Source organism: Mustela putorius, unplaced genomic scaffold (assembly GCF_011764305.1).
Source record: "Mustela putorius furo isolate JIRA1106 unplaced genomic scaffold, ASM1176430v1.1 tig00000095_pilon_pilon_pilon, whole genome shotgun sequence".
Lineage (NCBI taxonomy): Eukaryota > Metazoa > Chordata > Mammalia > Carnivora > Mustelidae > Mustela > Mustela putorius.
In genome coordinates, this window is record NW_025421280.1 from 15,713,266 (window position 1) to 15,734,736 (window position 21,471).

Consider the following 21,471-nt stretch of genomic DNA (forward strand, 5'->3'; position numbering starts at 1 on the left):
AACTGTACAATGGCTGTGTAATGAAAGTTACTGGTGCTTTGATACTGCCTGCTGGTGGGTTTCTCAGTCTCTCCATGTGCCAAGGCTGCCCCCTAGTGTCCATAATGCCTATTTACAAGGCTGACGCGTAAAGCTGAGGAGATGGGCAGACCCCCAGCCGGTACTGAACAACCAATTGGAACCTCTGGCTGGTGCCACACGGTCTTCAAAAGACCCATGTGCTCTGCTTTGTAATTAACTAGCCTCCGGGGTGGGGAATACTTCTTCCAATTGTGAGTGTAGTAGTACTTACTGTAGAAATTTTGGAAACTGGAAAAAATGACCTGTAATCTCACCCTGGAGGAAGAGGATCCACAGTTAATATTTGGTGTATTTCCTTTCCAGTTTTTTCTACATAGATGAACTCATGCATATGGTTTTGCATATGGGGGGGTATTAGAATGATTTTTCTGTCTTTTCATTTAATAATTCTTTACACTATTGGAAGTTCTACATAAACTGCAATTTTATTTTATCATTTAAAGTTTTTATTTAAAACCCATCAGTTGGGCGCCTGGGTGGCTCAGTGGGTTAAGCCACTGCCTTTGGCTCAGGTCATGATCTCAGGGTCCTGGGATCGAGTCCCGCATTGGGCTCTCTGCTCAGCAGGGAGCCTGCTTCCTTCTCTCTTTCTCTGCCTGCCTCTCAGTGTACTTGTGATGTCTCTCTGTCAAATAAATAAATAAAATCTTTAAAAAAATAAAAAATAAAACCCGTCAGTTAATATACAGCGTAATAGTAGTTTCAGGTGTACACTATAGTGATTGATCCCTTCTATACAACACCCAGTGCTCATCTTGACCAGTGCCCTCCTTAATCCCCACCCCTATTTCACTCCTCCACCATCCACCTCCCCTCTGGTAACCATCAGTTGGTTCTCTTGAGTTAAGAGTCTATTTCTTGGTTTGCCTCTTCCTTTTATCCCTTTAGGATGGTTTTTGTTTCTTAAATTCCACACATGAGTGAAGCCGTACGGTATTTGTCTTTCTCTGACTGACTTACTTTGCCTAGCACAGTACTCACTAGGTCTATCCATGTCATTGCAAATGGCAAGATTTCATTCTTTTTTAGAGCTGAATAATATTCCATTGTAGCTATACACACACCACATCTTTATCCCTGCATCAGTCAGTGGACATCTTGGCTCTTCCCATAATTTGGCTATTGTTGATAATGCTGCTATAAACACCAGGGTGTGTATATTCCTTCCGATGTGTGTTTTTGTATTCTTTGGGTAAATAACCTAGTAGTGCAATTACGGATTGTAGGATAGTTCTGAAGCTCCATACTGCTTTCCAGAGTGGCTGCACCATTTAATTTTAAAGAGCCAATTTTATTTTATTTTTTTTAAGATTTTTATTTATGTATTTGACAGAGATCACAAGTGGGCAGAGGCAGGCAGAGAGACAGAGGAAGGGAAGCAGTCTCCCCACTGAGCAGAGAGCCTGATGCGGGACTTGATCCCAGGACCCTGGCACCGTGACCTGAGCCGAAGGCAGAGACTTTAACCCACTGAGCCACCCAGGAGTCCCAAGAGCCAATTTTAAATAGTGATCCATAATATCATTTCACTATAATTGAGTTATTTCCTATTGCTAAAGAGCTCACTAGTTCAATTTTACCTCCTTTCTGATGACTTTCCAGAGCTGGAAGCCTGGAAATGGAATGGCTGGGTCAAAGATGATAACATTTTAAACATGCTTGGTATATACTCCCAGTTAGCTTTTATTTATTTTTTTTTAAAGATTTTATTTATTTATTTGACAGAGAAATCACAAGTAGACAGAGAGGCAGGCAGAGAGAGAGGAAGGGAAGCAGGCTCCCTGCTGAGCAGAGAACCCGATGTGGGGCTTGATTCCAGGACCCTGGGATCATGACCTGAGCTGAAGGCAGAGGCTTTAACCCACTGAGCCACCCCAGGTGCCCCCCCCCCCCCCAGTTAGCTTTTAGAATGTATAATGCTAGTGAGAGTTAAGGCAATTAATTAATTAAGTCAGTTCAGGATTATTTTCAGCAAGTGGGTGGATCTTGGGGACTGCCTTCCTTAGAGCCAAAGAGGAAGACAAAGTCATTTCAGAACCCCCTTCCCCATAAGAGACTGTGGCTCCTGTTCAGGCATAGCCACTGAGAATTTGTTTCTGGACTACAGAAGGAAAGAGGCGATTAAACTGCCAAGAGACGTTTCAGCAGAATCAGATGAAAATGGTCTGAGAAGGTGAAGCCCTCTGAGGGGCACATGCATGCCCCATTTTCTTTGCTTTGTGGGTGCCCCCACCCCCAGCTCCCTCCCAGAACCTCCTTGGGATTAAAGGCCTTATATGGCCTACCCCCCCAGACTGCTGTGACATCACGGTGGGAGGTGCCAGTCACTCACAAGTGAGCTACCTGCAGTGGCTATGTTACTGCAGTCCACCACCCGCCCCGGGTCGTTGATGGACTGGTAAACAGCATGGCTGACCCTGGGGCTGTGAGAGGGGCCAAGGAGGTCTTCTCTGTCCATCACATTCTGTGGATGTGAGTCAGCTAGCATGGCAGGCCACTCTGACATCCAGACCTGAGCTGAATTTCCTGCCTGCTTTGGGGTCCCTCACCCAGACCTATCCACCATCACCTTCTAGCTTTGTCTTCAGGACAAAGTGTCTGCTGCACTCATCACAGAGACCGGCCCCAGGCCTCCCGTTCAAGGGGCTCACTGGCACACTCAGAGCCCTCTTGAGGGCCTCACTCGGGATATGTGACTTGGGCAGGTTGCCAGAAGCTCTGTTCCCTCCGTTTTTTCCCTCGTAGGGGGAGAGTGGTAACGGCCCCCACTTTAGGCTGAAACAAGCACCCAATGCAGAGGGCCTGGCATGTCACTGTCCCCCCACAGAACGCTCGCTGTTCCCAGATCCCGCATCCCTGAGCCCGCATGCAGCAGTGCTGATGACGCTTAAAGGACATAGGAGGGGACCTTCTCCTAACCCTCTTGTTTTTGTGGCCCCACGCCCCAGGCTGTGTAGGTGAGTGAGGTCCCTGTTCTCATTCCAGGTGGCTCTGGACCTGTGGGAGGACTTCAGCCTCTGCCGAGAAGGGCAGAGAGAATGGGTCATCCAGAAGATCCACGAGTCCCAGTTCATCATCGTGGTGTGTTCCAAAGGCATGAAGTACTTCGTGGACAAGAAGAACTACAAGCACAAAGGTAGCGGCCGCGGCTCGGGGAAAGGGGAGCTCTTCCTGGTGGCGGTGGCAGCCATCGCGGAGAAGCTCCGCCAGGCCAAGCAGAGCTCCTCCGCCCAGCTCAGCAAGTTCATCGCCGTGTACTTCGATTATTCCTGCGAGGGCGATGTTCCCGGCGTCCTGGACCTGAGCACCAAGTACAAGCTCATGGACAACCTTCCCCAGCTCTGTTCCCACCTGCACTCCAGAGACCAGGGCCTCCTGGAGCCTGGGCAGTACCTGGGACAGGTGAGCAGAAGGAACTACTTTCGCAGCAAGTCAGGCCGGTCCCTTTACGTCGCCATTTGCAATATGCACCAGTTTATCGACGAGGAGCCCGACTGGTTTGAGAAGCAGTTCGTCCCTCTCCGGCCTCCCCCACTTCACTCCCGAGAGCCGGTGCTGGAGAAGTTTGACTCGGGCTTGGTGTTAAATGATGTCATGTGCAAACCAGAGCCCGACGGTGATTTCTGCCTCAAGGCGGAGGCTGCGGTCGCCGGGGCACTGGCCAACTCACCCTCGGAGGGCCTGCACTTGGGCCTGGACCAAGACGCAGAGGCTGGGCCCGGGCCAAGGGGCAGCTCGGTCCTGCGGCCCCTGCTGCACGCCGGGAAAGCCTCCAGCCCCTCGGACATGCCTCGGGACTCGGGCATCTACGACTCATCGGTGCCCTCCTCCGAGCTGTCCCTACCCCTAATGGAAGGACTCTCGGCAGATCAGACAGAAACATCTTCGCTGACAGAGAGCGTGTCGTCCTCCTCCGGCCTGGGTAAGGCGCGGGGGGGAGCTGAGGGTGCTTTGGGGTCGGGTTCCTGATGCAGTCCATAGCCTTTGTCCCTAATTCCCAAATCCATGCAAGTGTTTTTTTAAGTTGGGTGCAGACTCGTTGGCAATGAAGCTTATGGGCAGTAGCACGACTCCACGGATAGTGTCGATTTCTTCTAGGCAATGGGAATGTTCACTTGTGCGATCAGTGAGTGAATACTGAGGCTCAGTGAGGGTGAGCTACCCGGCCCCTGCCAGGAGTGTTATGCCACATACAGTGTGTATATCGTATCACCTTCCTGACCTCCACAGGCCTCTGGCTACCAAGACAGAGCTTGCCCTAAGTGTACCAGATGAGGGTCTGTGCACTTTGTCTTTGTTGGGCTTTGCAGTATTCGCCACCCCTCACCAGTGCCAGTGCTTTCAAAGCCACGTCTTTTAACGATCCTGGGGTTGGTGGGAACAGTGTTCTGTCCACCACAGCTGACTCAGCAAAGGGCCCGGTGGGAGGACCCTGTGGGAGAGCCCGGCCTCCCCAGGGAATGCCAGCAGGATGCCCTCTGGAGTTACCCCTTACAGTGCATGGAGTCCTACATGCAAGCCCTTGACTCTCAAGTAAGGGAACCTGCCAATAGCATCGGACTGCTCAGTCTTGAGTTGGTTGGGGGGCCTGCCTCACTCGTAAAGCCCGTAGTCCAAACCCAGGTTCAGCCACAGTCTGGCCTGAGCCCCCGGCCCGGTAAAGTACAATGACGTGTGGCTCCCCACTGTCTTCTTTCCTTAGGTGAGGAGGACCCTCCTACCTTTCCTTCCAAGCTCCTCGCCTCCGGGACGTGCAAAGCAGACCCTGGTTGTTGCAGCTACACTGGTGAACTCCACGTGGTCGCCCCTTTGTAACGAAATGGAAGTAGAGTCTAAGCATTGCCACTTTAGCTGCTGCCTCTCTCTGGTCCCCCAGCTCTTCTCTCTGGTTGCGCAGTCCACTTGGAGCTGAGGTCTCCGACAAGGATATTTGGAGTGAAATTTGGGCCAGTACTTGCTCTCCATTGGCCAAGTCTCCAATTTTCTCAAACCATATGGGTATCTCTGAAAGTCATATCCATAAGGCCCGACAGCAGCTTGTCCCATTAGGTCAGACCTTGGATTAGAGTCGGTTCTGGGAGGTAAGGAGGAAACAGGCACAGAGATGCAGGAACATACCTGCACTGATCACTCAGATTTTGTTTCTCTCTGCAAACTTTGCCTGTTTGCCATTGGCTACTTTGAACTGAAATGCTTTGTGGGAGAAGCACTCTTCGTATCATTCTAGCCACAGAAATCAAGTGCCAGTCTTTCTGGGAACCATGTTGTTACAGATGATGGTTTTAGTGTAGAATTTGCAGTGCTGTGGGTGTCCAAAAGAGCTCCGAGTCAAAGGTCAGAAAGGTAACTGAGTCTACTATCCCCTTTCGTAAAATGAGTTTTTATGTATTAGTGGGTGCATGGCTGGCTGAGGTGGAGGCTGTGCGGTCAGGCTGAACATTCCAACAGTATTTCCTGACCTGGGTTGGTCATTGTGCAGAAAGCATCAAAACTCAGGGAACAGGACCACCTGTTGGTGTGAGGAGGCATCATGGGGGGGGGGGCAGATCTGCCTGCCAGGTTTCCCTGGGTTCTGTTCGCTGTGCAGTATCTCAGATGTTGCTGCCTGGAAGTTTATTTTTAAAAGACAAATACCCAACTGGGCTGTCTTACTGGAAGCTGGAGTTCATGCTTCAGTGGACTTCTGTTCTAAAGCTGTGTCTGGAATATTAGGGATCAGGATCGACTGAAATATGGCTGTGCATACAGGTTGCGGCCACTCACCTTGCCGAGCCGGTTTTGACTAATGATAAAGTCTCATTTTAAGGAGGTGCGAAGAAGGGAGCGGTCAGGAAGATGAGTGTGCTCTGCTAATAGCATCTGAAGAAGACAGGAGACCTGAAATCATTGAATTCTTGAATCTTAAAGTAATCCCCAACCTCCCCACTCCCCTCAACAACCAGCCTGTGAATCATGTGTCACTGTGTGTTTCTGTTCTACTTACCAGACGAAAGATTTGTCTCTTGTGCTCTCTTCTACCAAAAGAGCTATTTAGAGCTTAGGGGGAAAGAATTTGCTTTAAAAAGGAAAAGTAAATGTTCTGTTTCTATGAATGATGTTTCTACAGAATTTGTTTCCAAAAGAGAAAACAGGTGTTCAAATCCTGTTTGTGTATTAGGTATGTGCGTCATGATGACTTGGTCTTCCCTGTGGAAACTCCTTTCCCCTTGAGGGGTTGTGAGCATCTTTCTCCACCTTTTTCGTGGGTGCTGTTGAATTTGGGCACCCTGCTTTTACTCAGCACTCACATAGGGGATCCTGGGTTTTGCTCCTTTAGCAGATAGGATCCATATTACGGGAGATACTGAGGAACAGCTCAAGGAGGGGTAGGAGATGGAACGGAGCATGACTTTTCCATCCAAGCACATGCTTGGCAGATGGGGAAGGAAAGGTTTGCAGTCTTGCTGGAAAGAAGAGGTTTGTGTGTATTTTTGATGCAAATGCCGCACTGCATATTCTGGAAAGGCAGCTGACGGCTTCTTGGGAGAAAAACGTGCTTGTCCTCCGGCATCAGGTTTCCTGCAGCTGCTCTGAAGGGGAGACAAGTGAGCTGCAAAACTGTCTCCCCCATAAAACCAGGCATCTTGTTGGAGAAGAGATGTTCCATGTCACTGTGGAATCTGGGACATGTGCAAAGCTCATGCCCACACGTGATGGTCCTGCCATTCTGCCGTTGGGATAAGTTCTGCAAGGGAACTTGTGAACATGAAAATTCACTTTGGAACATTATCAGAGAGACTGAGGCCAAGAAATGGTGCATGCTCCAAAGGAACCATGAGGAGCTACTTTTAGGATATTCAGCTTTGCACATAAAATGAGGCATCTCTGAGAAAAGCGATCCCCAGAGCAGCACTGAGGACTGGGGGTGGTGGGAGCATCAACGGAGCTCCATGAGCATGGGCAGAGAGATGGCTAAATGAACTTACTTCTTTTGAAGATGCAAGGGGAAAAACCTGTGCTAGACCAAAAATCAGGTAAAGTTTTAGTTTGGATTTAGGGTTTGGACCACCTATTTTTAAGAACTAATGTTTCTTATGTTTCAACGCAATTAAATTCTAACATACCAAGTAGCAAAACCATAGTATGAATGCCTAAGTCAGACTAAGTTGAGATGTCCCAACTGCGTGGTTTTGCCTTATTAGTTTCTCTTCTTCTTCTCCTCCTCCTACTTCTTATTTTTCTTTTTCTCCTCCTCCTCCTCCTCCTCCTACTACTACTTCTTCTTCTTCTTCTTCACCCTTTCCATCTCTTGCTGGGAATGAGAACAGTTGCTTTGCAGATTAAGGCAAAACATCTGTTTTAAGCAGGGCTGCATTCATTGTCCCAGATAATGGAAATGGTAAGATAGAATTCAGATAAAAGTTCTGCTGAATCACAGGCTTTCAGAAATTGGGGCTATAAGACTTAGACTATAGGGATGGTCTCCATGAGAAGCCGTGATCTGGAGACTAAGAGGCTTGTTTGACTAAGTTAGCTGGTGTCCTCTGGGCAGGAGAGCAGGGGTAGATGCAAGGAACCAGGTAAGCAAGTCTTGAAGGTAGTTGAAGGTAGGGAGCTAGTTGTTGATCTTAACTCACCAGTGCCCTGCAGAAAGGACTTCGCATCGGATATAGTCAGCTTTGCAGAGGGGGGGGGATCAGGGAGCTGGAAGCTCAGGTAAAGGTGAGCTCTTCTCCCAGAGGTTGGCTCCAAGCAAAAAGAACCACCTAGGCAGACCCAGGCCAGACACCCAGGAAGGGCAGTGTCCTACAGACGGCCAAATCCTGGGCCTTTGAGGCACACTGGTCTCCAGAAAGAATCAGAAGTCACTCAGGTCCAGGCCTAGGTGTTCATGTTGGGTGACCAGCCAGGTAATAGCATTTTGAACCAAAAATGAGATGGGACCTTAAAGTCATGAGACAGGTTTTGGTTGACACATTAGTAATAACTGAAGACAGTCCCAGAGCACAAGTTTGAAAAGTGTCTTTAACAGCAATGACATTGGAATCCATGTGTAGTAATTTAAGTTCATGTATGTTGGCACATCAGAGTTCAGTCTTGCTACTTCATAGCTACAAATGTCTTCTTTTTTTTTTAACCAACGCCTCATCTCAGAGTCCCTGACTTAAGCACAAATAAACAGGAAGACAGTCCCTCCAAAAATGTGGAGTTAGATGATTTTCAGAATTGAGCATTTTTTTAAAAATTTCTTTTCAGCGTAACAGTATTCATTGTTTTTGCACCACACCCAGTGCTCCATGCAATCCGTGCCCTCTCTAATACCCACCACCTGGTTCCCCCAACCTCCCACCCCCCACCCCGAGCATCTTTTTTTTTTTTTTAAAGATTTTATTTATTTGACAGAGATCACAAGTAGGCAGAGAGGCAGGCAGAGAGAGAGGAAGGGAAGCAGGCTCCCCGCTGAGCAGAGAGCCCGATGCAGGGCTCAATCCCAGGACCCTGAGATCATGACCTGAGCCGAAGGCAGAGGCTTTAACCCACTGAGCCACCCAGGTGCCCCCCGAGCATCTTTTAAAAGAAACAAAAGCTATTTTATTCCTGGAGAAGAAATGATATACGCTCCTCTTAAAACCCTACGATCCCCAGTAGCCTCAGCACAAAGTTGGCTCTTTTAGGGGAGAATTATTCTTTGTGTCCTTATTGGAGAGATGTAGGTGGACAATACCCATGTGAGGGTTATTAGCCTTTTCTGTTGTTTGCGAAGACTGTTGCTCTTATGTAGTGGATGTCTTCAGGGGGTGCCCCTGCAGCAGGCTAGGAGTAATGATAAACAAGGTGCAGTGATAAGTGCAATGAGCTCCTCCTCAGTGTCAGAGAGACCATAGGGCATGGTGAGGACTATGCCAAACAGAAGTGTTTCCTGCAGGAGGCACTTCCCACCTGCAGGAAGGCAGCTCTTCTAGGCAGTTGTGGCCATGTAGTGTTTACTGATTTTTCCATTTGTCAAGAGAGGCTGAGAATATGGATTTCTTCTTCTTCTTTTTTTTTTTTTTTAAGTAGTCTCCATGCCCAATGTGGAGCCCAGCGAGGGGCTTGAACTCATGACCCTGAGATCAAGACCTGAGCTGATATCAAGAGTCCGATGCTCAACGCAATGGAGCCAACCAGGCACCCTGACAGTCTGGGTTTTATATGAAAAATTATGATTTTTTAAATGGTATTGGCAACTAAATAAATCTTTTTTTTTTCTTTTTCAATTCAAGCTCAAAAGAACACATGAGTGGGCCTGATTTGGCCTACTAGCTGCCAGTTTGCCCCTTTGCCTCATAGGATTTGAAATGAAAAGCATTCATGGTAATTACAGATGTCTGATATCACCAGAAAATGCTCTTGCTAAATGCAGCTGATGGCTAGACCATTTTCCCCCACCTTGCTCCCCCAAAGAAGTTTGATATGATTGTGAATATATTTGCGATGTTTTGATTATTTCTTTGTTTTGTGGTGCCTTAAGTGAAAGGCAAACCAGTTACTAATTTCAAAATCAGATTTATAAAGGGGTGCCTGGCTGGCTCAGTTGGTACAGCAGACAACTCTTGATCTTGAGGTTGTAAGTTCAAGCCCCACGTTGGGTGTAGAGGGTTACTTTAAAAAAATCTTAAAAAAACAAACAAAAAAATCAGATTTATGTTCTCCAATTTAAAAAACCTAACACTTGGAGCAATTTTCATTTGAATTCCACAACCTAAAGGACATATTTATAGTTTTTGTTCTTGGCTTAATAATTTTTTAAACGGTGTGCCATTCTGAGCTTTGGCCAAGAGTTAAAGAGAAAAGCAGACATTGTAGGGGGTGGGGCAAGGAACCCCCACGTGTCCACCAGAGCCAGGCCATTGGCATTGTCTTCTGTTTGAAACGATCTGTGAAATCGACTCTGTTTTGGACATGTGAAACAGTACACGGAGAAAAGCTTTTCCTGATACTGAGAGATCAGTTAGGAGTCCTTATGGGGTGTTGGGTCATCCTTTCTATGTCACCTCCTTTTCCAGGCTCGGGGTGGAAATAAACAAAAGGAAGTCTGACTGTAAGCCAATAGCTTGGCTTCCAATTTCAGAGTTTAGGACCTGGGAGAAAGTTTGGATTATCTAGCATGTCTTCCCCCTGCTGGTGTCAGCGGGGTCTGAGCCTGAATTATTTCAGACATATGGCTATGGATGGGATGCTGGATTTTCAGAGAGGGAAATTCAGTAACCTCCCCCACTGATCAGATAGTTCTTTGTCCATCTTACAGAAATTCAAACCAGCCTTCTTTTGTTCCGCATGTCGTGGAAGAAGAACAGCTGGTTACCTTCCGTGTATTTGAAAACCCCAGTGAAGTCATCCCCTTGGTGTTTTTATTTCTGTGGTAAATAATCCCACCTGCTTAAACCATTCTTCATAGCTCTTGTTTTGCAAGGGCTTGATCATTTTCACTGCTGTTCTGTGTCTCGGCTTCATGCTCAGTTGCGTTGAGCAAACAGAACATGGTGCCTTACTCACATTGGTGCCTTGAGAAGGCCAAGGGCAGGATGGGGATTACAGGGAAATCCTCGCGCACCCGGATTCTCTTACTACTTAAAACTGTAATGGCACTTTTAAAAAGTGGTATATTGCCTGTACTCATTTTGATGATTCCTTGGTTGCCACATCCACCCTTCCCGCCCCGCAAGAGCCTGTTACATCCCCCCCACCCTTCTTGTGGTCAGACACTTGGTGCTTATTCCTGATGTGTTTAATGCCATTCCTGAGCTGCTTCAAGACAAGCTCTCACCTTCTGAGTGGCAGCTCCCCCTCCCTGCAGTTTTAGATTCTATTTTCGCATCTCTCTAGACATCACCTCTAATTGATGACTCACAATATTATTAGATGGTTTGGACTTCACTTCAACCACTGGCAAGATGGAGAGCAGTTGCTAAGGGCTGATTTGCAAAGAGAGTGAGGGAGGATCTCTTGGGAATTTTGGCCGGTTGCCTCTCCTCCCATTCTTTGGTTCCTCCCTGAAATTCTGCTGGGACCGCAGACAACCCTAGGAGCTTTCCTGGGTTCTGAAGGGCTGGAGCCATGACTCTGAAATGACTCAGCACTGTGTTTTGCACAATCAGAAGTCTGACAAAAGCAATCTGATTATGATCATATCTGATGTTGATGCCAAATAAAAGTTCAGTCGAGAAGATGCAAAGAAGCATTGTACACGATATGGACAAAGTTGCCTGCTCCATCTGTTAGACAAAAAAAATTACCGTCCGGGGCACACTAACGTGTAACTGTTATTTAAAGGTTTTGGGTTTTTTTCCTCAAGGAAAAAGAATGGTGAGTCTGGACAGAGCAAAAACTTTTTGTAAAAACCACATGTGTTCATTTAGAGAGTAGGTAATTTCTATTTTCACTATTTTTTTTTTTTTTTAAACTACAGAAGCTCCCTGTTACTACGTTCTAGGGGGTAAAGCCTGTGGAACATGAACATGGTGGTTCTTGTCATTGTCTTGGTTTCATCTTTAAGATTGTCCTTGGTAGGGTTTGGAGGAATAGTGAGCACTGACAGACTGTAACAATGTGCTCTATTTTTACATTGAAAACAATGTCTTCTTTGATTTGTACATAACTATAAATAGGTGACAGTAGGTCACGGCTGACATTTGCAAAATGTTGTTTTTGTACCTTAGCATTTCTGCACCAAATAAAATGTTTTAAGATTGCAGTGGTTCGTTATTCTGCATCATCTTTCCTGTTTCCTGAGGAGCTGGGTGCCTAGCACAGCTTTCGGAGGGCTCTGCCTCTGAGGAGAGAGATCATCCAAGGAGAGGAGGCGAAGGCGGCCAGTAGGTCTTGCACGGAAAACCTGCTGCCTTGAGCATTTGTCTTGCCTTCCGGCAGGCAGTTGTATATTGCCTGTGTGGAGTCCAGAACAGGGATATTCATGGTCGACTGTCAGAACAAATGGACCTTTTCAGAAATTTTGAAAAGCAGGGCGCCTGAGTGGCTCAGTCCTTTGAGCGTCTGACTCTTGGTTTCGGCTCAGGTTGTGATCACGGCATTCCTGGGATCGAGCCCTGCGCGAGCCTGTTTCTCTCTCTCCTGCTCCTCCCCTGCTCTCTCAAATAAATAAATCTTTTAAAATTATATTTTATTTATTAGAGAGAGAGAGCTTGAGTCGGGAGCAGGGGCAGAGAGAGAGAGAGAGAGAGAAGCAGACTCTGCTGAGCAGGGAGCCCAACACGGGGCTCGATCCCAGGACCTGGGATCATGACCCGCACCGAAGGCAGGTGCTGAACAAACTAAGCCACCCAGGTGCCCCTCAAATAAATAAATCTTTAAAAAAAAATGTTGAAAAGAGCTGCTGAAATGTGGGAGCCACAAATGTTCTGTCATCCAATAAAAGTGGCTCCTCATTCTTCCAGTAGACATTCCCTCACCTCCTGTGTGCAAATATTGAGAGTAAATTTGTTACACTGCTCAAGCAAACAGATCTAAAGAGACTCGACTGGAAGACGAACAGGCAGATGCTGCGGTAAGTACTTTCTTTCCTCTTAGTTGGGGGGGGTGGGGATTTGGTTTTGGACAACAGAGAAACCCTAATTTTTATCACACTAGTAAGAAACAGTCTGCTTTTACAGCTACTTCTTTTTTCTATCTTTTTTTCCTTTCTTTCCATTTTATTTATTTATTTTTAATTTATTTGAGAGAGTGAGAGAGATCACAGAGGGAGAGAAAGGGCTTGAGCAGGGAGCATCATGTGGGGCTTGATCTTAGGACCCTGGGATCATGACCTGAGCTGAAGGCAGATGCGCCACCAACTGAGCCACCAAGGCAACCCTATCTTTTTTTTTTTTTTTTAAGTACTATCTACACCCAGCACGGGGCTCAAAGTCATGGCCCCACCATCCAGAGTCGCATGCTCTCCCGACGGAGCCAGGTGCTCCTCCTGTTCAGAGTTCTTAAGATTGCCAACATCTGTGAGGCAACTGGTTTTACTTTGTTTTAGAAATGCAAACTTTAAAGGGAGCAAAGACCAGCTTCCCTTGCAGGCTTTAATTAGAATTTCATTTGCTTTGGTTGAATAAGAGACTACCGACAACAAGCCAAGCAGATGGAGGAGGGAGACATAGAAATACATCTTTGCTGTCCTGAGCATCAGTGGGTCTTCAACAGATGCCCGTTTCCCACCCCTACCCCCAGCATATCCTGTCCTCACTGTCCACGGGAACAAAATCAGAAGTGGTCCAAGAATAGGGTAGGTAGAGGATGCAGTGAAGGAGGGAAGAACGCGAATCCCAGTAAGACCTTTTGCAATGAGACAAAATTCAAATAGGGTCTTTGGGGTAAAGGGGAAGTAATACAAGATCAGTGAGCTTGGCTCCCCAGCCCCTTTCTGGGGGGAGGGGAGTGTTGCACCTGTTTTCACATTTATAGATGACACAACCCTCTTGCCTCTCAGTCTGAAGTATGTAGTGGGGATACAGTAATGGCTAAGATGCAAACATGATCATTTCCCTCCTGAATCCACCTCTTTGTATATATAGGAGTGTGGGCAAGAAACCTGATTGTTCTGAGCCTGTTTTTTCATTTGTGGGACGGGACTGAATACCCACTGCATGGAGGTTATTGTGAGGCTCTGATGAGATGGGGTCCATAAAACACCCGTGGCCAAGCTTGGCAAGTGCCTGGCACTTGAAATATAGAAACTTATTAAACACTCTGTGGAAGAGAAAGACTTGGGTTCTGTGGGGGTCAGATGGAGATGGGTGGGAGATAGTTCCCCGCTCAGAGGAGCTCCAGCCCAGGGATGTTGTCAGGTGCCGAGATTAAGCATTTTATCCCTCTGGGGTTCCTGGGTGGCTCAGTAGGTTAAAGCCTATGCCTTCAGCTCAGGTCATGATCTCAGGGTCCTGGGATTGAGCCCCCCCACATCGGGCTCTGTGCTCAGCAGGGAGCCTGCTTCCCTCTCTTTCTCTGCCTGCCTCTCTGCCTCCTCGTGATCTCTGTCTGTCAAATAAATAAATAAAATCTTTTTTAAAAAAAAAAGGCATCTTCCCTAAGAGAAGAGACTGGATCCGTGCCTGGCTGTTTTGGTGTTGGTCTAAGAAGGACGGGATGGGGGCTGGGGAGGGGAAGGTGCTCCCAGCAAACTTAAATTAAGACAGTAATGCTGGGGTTCTTGGTAGTTGAACATATGTATCCTGTGTCGGCGGAGTGATGTCTGAGATCTGCTCATGTTCCACGCACCAGGCTCCTTTTTTCTTGGTCACCTGTCGGCCCCAGTAGAGACACATTTTTCTAGACTTGCTTCTTCAAGGACCCTGTGCCAGGCAGACGAACACGCCCTACCCTGGATGTGAACAAAAGCTGGGATTGTTTCTGTAACCTGTAAAAGGTTAGGGGAATTCTCTGCTTTTTAGAAGTTGAAGGGGGAGGAGACAGAAGTGGTCCTCCGGGATGGTTGGTCCTGCCTGGGGATTCCCGCTCTGGGTCAGACACATTCCAGGTAGCGAGCAGGTGTCAGCCTTCAGTCAAACCAGAGACATTTCCCACCAGTCTGGGCAAGGCCAGACCACGGAGGACTCGAGGCAAAGAAAGGCGAGCACTCCTGGCCGCAGAATGCAAACAGGCAGGTCCTGCCTTTGGTTTGTCAACCTGAAGTTAGATATACTTAATGACCCTGCATATGTGTGTATAATTGTGCATTTTTTTATGATTTTTTTAAGATTTTATTTATTTATTTGACAGAGAGAGATCACAAGTAGATGGAGAGGCAGGCAGAGAGAGAGAGAGAGAGAGAGAAGCAGGCTCCCCGCTGAGCAGAGAACCCGATGTGGGACTCGATCCCAGGACCCTGAGACCATGACCCGAGCCGAAGGCATCAGCTTTAACCCACTGAGCCACCCAGGTGCCCTAAGATTTTTTTTTAAAGATTTTATTTATTTATTTATTTGACAGAGAGAGATCACAAGTAGACAGAGGCAGGCAGAGAGAGAGAGAGAGGGAAGCAGGCTCCCTGCTGAGCAGAGAGCCCGATGCAGGACTCGAACATCGGGCCCTGAGATCATGACCTGAGCCAAAGGCAGCGGCTTAACCCACCGAGCCACCCAGGCGCCCCTAATTGTGCATTCTTAGCAAGAGTATTAATTTTTTTTTTTATCATTGTGATTAAATTGGGTCTCAGGCACCTTGAACTTCCATCTGTGTGACCCTGGCAGGTGACTTGGTTAAGACTTAGTTCCCGCATCTGGAGACAGGTCATTGGTCAGTACCTCACAGGGCTGATATGAAGCCGGGTGGAGTTTGGGTACAGACCCTGACATGTGGTAAACCCCTCTGCCTGTGGGCATGTGGTCACCTGGGGCAGATTAAGGGGTTGTGGCTATGAAAAAAGATCCCCTAAATGTCTCCCTCAGCCCTGGCTTGGGGAGCCGATAGGCTAAGTAACTGATGTGAATTCCTAACTCTTGGAGGTCTTAGTTCCAAAGGGCAGCTGGCAATGGCGTCCATGACAAATGCCTACTCGATCGGTTGTCCCAAACTGCTTGAAGTTTCCAGTGGCCTTGGAAGTAAACCTTGATGTTCTGACCTGTCCCTTGTGTGTCCCTTTTTTCTTTATGGCCGTACCCGAATTACTTGCGATTCCCCACTCAGGTGTTCCTGCCTTGGGCCCTTTGCATACATCATTTCTTCTGCTGGAAACACTCTCTCTGTCTCCACCCCTCCTTTGCTGTCAACCTTCCCTGACTGTCCTCCACAGCACTGTCCACTCCGGTCTAGGTCCTGACACCTGCCTTCAGGGGCACTTGGCTCAGTTTGTAGGATTCTGTGATGGACCTTCTTGTCCGCAAGAATGGCTGCTCCTTGAGGGAGGGCTGTGTCATTTACAGAGTCCTTCCTTCGGGGCTGGGCTCCAATTCTACTTTTTGAACCAGCTTAGGACCCCAGCCCTGGTACTCAGCAGTCGCTGGGGCAAGACACACCATCTTTCTGGTCCTCAATTCCCTCATCTGTTGGCTGCGGGTAAAATGTGCCTGCCTCATGGGATTGTCCTGAGGATATATCAGGTAGAGGGCATAGCCTGGTGTAGGTACATGGCAGGTGCTCAGAACCATTGATATTTGTCTCTGATGTCATCAAGAGTAAGTAAGCCCACTTCCCACATGTAAATTTTTTTTCCTTTTTTAAAAAAAGATGTAAAAATCTCTTTTAAAAGATTTTATTGTTTATTTGGTAGAGACACAGCGAGAGAAGGAACACAAGCAGGGGGAGTTGGAGAGGGAGAAGCAGGCTTCTTGCTGAGCAGGGAATCTGAAGTGGGGCCTTCAGGTCCCAGGGGCCAGGACCCTGGGATCATGACCTGAGCCAAGGGTAGACGCTGAATGAGCCACCCAGGTGCCCCCCACTAGCAAATTTTAAAAGGTTTCCTGGAGGAGTAAACTATTTCTTTGCAAATTGAGGTAAGGTCTCTGGTCATTTACCATGATCCCCAGGGCCGGGAGCCCCTCAAATGACTTGCATTATCTCAGGGTTTCTTTCCCTGTGGGTACTGGATTCCTATAGACGTGGGGTTGGTCATTGACATGGCACATACTAGAATTACCCCTGTGGGCTAGATGCCTGTGACTCTGCCAAGCTCCGTGCTATTGCCTGACTGTATCACATCCTCCCTTTGGATATGGTGACATCCTATATCCAGGCAGCGCCTAGGTTAGATTTGAACTTGGCCCCTCTGTCTTTCCACTCCCCTGTTCAGGTTTGCTTCTCAGGTTTTCCTCTAACCCAGATTATGGGAACAGAAAGGATCTGTTTTCAAGGGAGCCTTTTATTAGTCACTTGCAGAGCATTGCTTAGGTCTGAACACTAAGACCAACACCTTAATCCTCCCTCAGGTGTCCCCATCCTTTGGGTGAGGACCATTCCAGATTAGTGCTGCTTCATAACCGATGGCTCCACACCTTTCAACCTCCCCGACCTCCCCCAAAGGGAGGGGACATCTGTGCGTCTGTAAGGTGTTGCTGGGAGAATTGTTGACGTCTTTCCCCGTAACCCCGCTTCCAGGTCTATCTTTAGGAAATAACCAGAAATGTGCCAAAATTTATTGCACACTGGTTTTCATTGTCAAGCATTATTTATCCTGGATACTGAGAAATGGGGAGCAGACCAAGTACCAGTCAGGCTGATTACAAGAAGGCACGTTCATATAAGCGGCCATTAATCGATCACGTGGTAGAAGAGTACTTCGGGACAAAGGGAAAAGACTCACGGTAGGTTGAAGGACAAATGTAGGACACAGAGTGGTTATCGCTAGGTGGGTGTGCTTGTGGGTGGGTGTTAGGCTATTCTTTCAACCTCTCGGTATTTTCTACAGTTTTTCAGTTTTATTTATTTATTTTTAGTAATCTCTACCGCCAGTGTGGGGCTGGAATTCACCCTGAGACCAAGAGTCGCATGCTCTCCTAACTGAGCCAGCCTGGTGCCCCTCTGCGTTGTTTTAGGATTGGTGCAATCGCATAATCAGTGTTTTCACAGTACGGTCACGCACCACCGTCCATTCTCATGGTACTGGGTGGGCCAGGGTGGTGGGGTCTCAGCGTCTCCTCCCCACCTACCTGCTCGCTTTCCCCACCTGTGCTACCCTGCGCCTCACTGGCGCCCCCTCCTGTCCCGCCATGGCCTGGCATCATTCACACCACATCTTCCTGCCTTGCTGTGGCCTCTTGGGGGTCTCTTGCCAACACCCGGCTTTCCCAGTTGATGATTTAGTGAGGTGACTGTCCTGGTCCCCTTTCCATCCCATCTTGCAGAGCTGGAAGGAGATGGGGCTGAATTCAAGAACAGGCCCTCTTGAACTAACTGCCGGGAGGAGAAAGATCTGTTCGTCATCAATGTCTTTTGGCCTCTCTGTCAGTTTCAGGACTTGGTGGACAGAAACACATGTTTCTTGCCATTCCTTCTACACTCCACCCCCATACCAAAGGACTCCCTTTGGGTGGTGTATCTTTTGTACCCCCCAAAGACTCTTAAAGTGAATCCAGGAACCAAATCCTTTCCGCTCCCTCCCCTCCACAGGGCCAAGCATCACGTGAGTGGGAGGGGAGGGCTGCGGTGTATAAACCCTTGTGGGATCACATTGATTTTAGTCAACATATCCTACTTGCATATCTGTTCTCATTTCTGGAAACCTGGAATTGTAAAACAGGAAGTCAGAGAGTTTAGTAATAATAATAATAATGCACATTGCCTCTGCTGTGCACAGGAGACTTTCCCCTACTATATTCATCCCTCACTCAGCAGCAGTGGGATCCCATCACCTCTGGCTGAACCTTTCAGTGGTCAAGGTCTGGTGTCACACCATGACCATCATGGCCTCTCTAGCCTTGTTCTTCCACACCTGTTCCTCTCCATAAACTCCCAGAAGTGTGCCCTGTGCTCTCCCACCTTTGGGCTTCCCCATCGCCTGTTCTCCCCCACCCCCTGCCAGGTTTCCCTGCCTGGTCAGGGCTCAGCTGAGGCCTACTTCCCACAGGAAGTCTCTCTCTGCCTGAATGGGGGCCAGCGCTTCCCCAGCTGTGCTTGTCCACATCCTGCTCCCTAACTGCCCAGTAAGGGGTCTGGCTGTTCCTGTATCAGCTGTGAGCTCCATGGGGTCAGGGACTGTGTGTCTTACTGAGATTCACAACTGTTCCCCAGAGCCTAGCACAGTGTGTGGCATGTAGCAGATACTCAAATTGTTGTTAAATGGAAGCTAATGGAAATAAAACTTTTATCTTTGACAAGGCTGCCTGGGTAGAACATCAGGTTCAGACCTGTGGGTCTGAAGCCTGTGCTGAGCTCCGGGTTCATGCGGGGAGCGGAAGTCCTTTATTATTAGTTAATAAACATACCTGGTAGGAATAGTGTGGAGTGGGTAGGGGAGAGGCCAGCAAAAGAGGTTTTGGGGAAAAGGCTGAGGACTAGGGGCCCGGATAGAAGTTTTGCTCTCCGAAATGGAGTACTGCATAGGGTATGTGTTCCTTGAACAAGAAATGAGTGGGTCAGGAGGCCCTGGGTTTGGGGTCAAGGAGTCCCCTTCAAGTTGTAGTGGAATGAAGTTGCAGCTGTTGAAATGAAAGCTGGTTTGCTCAAGACGCTTCATTTCTGGCCCAAAAGGCAGGATGCAGACCAGGAAGAGGCCACCCAGAACTAGGAGGCGTGTGTCTGCAACAAGACCCAGGGGTTGCAATGAAGAATGTCAGCTCTCAGATCAGTTCTGATCACCTCCGGCTGGTCTTGGGGGGTAGGGGGTGGGGCTGGGAGGTCTGCCTCCCAGAGGCTGCTGTCAGGACAGGTGCCTTTCCAAGGAGTCCTCAACAGCGCCCTCTTCCTGGGAATGCGGGGGTGGTGGTTAGAAACGGAGGAGGTCCCCTCAGGCTGCTCGCTCTTGCCACTTAGTGGAGAGTCAGCCTGGCAGGAGCCGTAATTCTTGGGCGGATGCTCTTTCCTCTGACTTAAGAGCTGGCCTCCCTTTCCCGAGCTTCAGTTTTTTCATCTGGGAAGTGGGCCCGCACAACTCCTACAGCTCGCAGGGCTGTTGTCAGTGTTAGAAGTAGCTCAAATACTTAAAAGCCACACCCAGAGTCGCCTGCGCGGTTCAATCGGTTTAGTATCTGCCTTTGGCTCAGATCAGGATCTGAGAGTCCTGGGATGGAGCCCGGGGGTAGGGCTCCCTGCTCAGCGGGAAATCTGCTTCGCCCTCTTTCTCTCTCAAATAAATAAATAAATAAATAAGAATAAATAAAATCTTAAAAAAATTAAAATGCACACCTGACACCATGAAAGCAAGTACTGATGAATTTTCCATTTTTACCATCACAGTTTGTACTTCCATGAGAGCTATATACTGTATAGCTCATTCTTTATTACTGGACCTCGGGGGTCCTGAGGACGGTAGGCCTTTGTCGAATGAATGAATGCAGAAAATAGTTTTATTTGGATTCGCCTGTTTATTTCCGCATGGTGACCCAGGCCACTGGCAGCTCTTCCTGAGGATTACTGGGCGCGCGGGGATTCGCGCAGCTCGCTCTCGTCCTCATTTTCACCCCCACCGTCCAGGAAAGCGAGGCTCGGGCAAGACCCGACGCGGGGCAGGTCAGTTTAGGGCGGGGCGGGGCTCCATGCACAGACTCCGGCCTTCGCCCTCCAGGGCACCCCCTGGGTCGCCAGTCCCCTTCGGCTCCGATACTTGTCCCACGAGCCTACTCCGGGGGTCCGCAATTCCTTCTCCTTCGCGAGAGCGGGAGCCGGGCTGCGCACCCCTTCCCCGACCGGGTAAATTCTCCCCCGCCAGAGTCTGGATTAGGTAAAAGGGCGGCCCGGGGGCCGGGCTCCTCTCCTCCGTCCGCCTTCCCAGTCTTCCCAAGGACCCCGGCCGGGCGTGCGGGGGTGGGGGGGAGTGCGGAGCTGCTGCCAGGCGTGACTGCGTCCGGGTCTCGCGCCACCCCGCTCGCGCGCCGCCGGGGGTCCCCCGCCCGCCCCACGCCCACGTGGCCGGCGCGGCCGCCCCGCCCCCGCCGCCCCCGGCCCCGCCCCGCCCGGGGGAGCCGCCCCCGCAGCAGCCGCCACCACAGCGGTCGCAGCGGTGCGCTCTCCAGCCCCGCCGGGCCGAGCCAGCGCTGAGCGCCGCGGAGGTGAGTGCGGGAGGCCGCCCGGGAACCCCCGCCCCCCCGACTAGACCCTCCCTGGCTGGACGCCCCGGCTAGACGCCCTGGGGCCCGCCGCTTCCCGGGGCTGGATTCTCCCGGTGTTGAACTCCTTACCCCGAGCTGGACCCCTGCCCCCACCGCCGGGTCGCCCCTGCGGGTCTCGGTGCCAAAGCGGGCTCTGCGAGCTCTCCAGCCCCGGGCACTCGGAGCGCGATTGGGCGCCTGGGCGCGACGCAGGTGGGCAGTGCCAGTCCCGGACCGGCCGCCGCTGGCGCCGAAGACCCTGACTTCGGTCCCTGGGAGCTTTTAAGCGAAAGTTCCCGGACCGACTTCCGGGGAGGGAGGCGCCACCTGTCCTCTCCCTCGGAGTCTTCCCCAGCCTTGGTGGGGCGCCCACAGGTCAGCGTCGCGTCGGGCGCTGCTGGTGGTGGCTCGCGGGGCTGCCGGTCACTTCGCTGTCAGGAACCCGGCTTTGAGCGCGCAGGGCGGCGGCCGTGGTTCCGGGCCCGCCCGGGGCCCTTGTGCTGGCGGCTGCACCTTTTTAAATTGCGCAGCCAGAGGGTCTTGAGGTAGAGGCGAGGGAGGCGAACACCAGGGGGTTAGGGTGAATCTCGGTGCCTCATAGCCAGAGACCGGTGAGCATTTTCTGAGTGTGGAAGTGGACCGAGCGTGGAGGGGGCGGGAGGAATGGGTTCCCTTGGGCTTTGCCACGAAG

General features: G+C 49.6%; 2 protein-coding genes across 4 annotated transcripts in view; both read left to right on the plus strand.

Moving 5' to 3' along the window:
• The window catches only part of IL17RD (interleukin 17 receptor D), a 70,195-nt gene extending 61,792 nt beyond the window's left edge, over positions 1–8,403 (plus strand). For all 3 annotated transcript variants that reach the window (XM_045078696.1, XM_013053150.2, XM_045078693.1), the window contains 2 exons: positions 3,067–4,003; positions 4,784–8,403. In XM_045078696.1, the coding sequence (XP_044934631.1) occupies positions 3,067–4,003; positions 4,784–4,896 (1,050 nt within the window). In that variant the 3' untranslated portion in view covers positions 4,897–8,403. The remainder of the gene's footprint in view (positions 1–3,066; positions 4,004–4,783) is intronic.
• A 12,239-nt stretch (positions 8,404–20,642) lies between these two features.
• Positions 20,643–21,471, plus strand: part of ARHGEF3 (Rho guanine nucleotide exchange factor 3) — a 315,913-nt gene continuing 315,084 nt past the window's right edge. The window contains exon 1 of the mRNA XM_045078699.1: positions 20,643–20,741. The gene's annotated coding sequence lies outside the window, so the exon portion shown is untranslated. The remainder of the gene's footprint in view (positions 20,742–21,471) is intronic.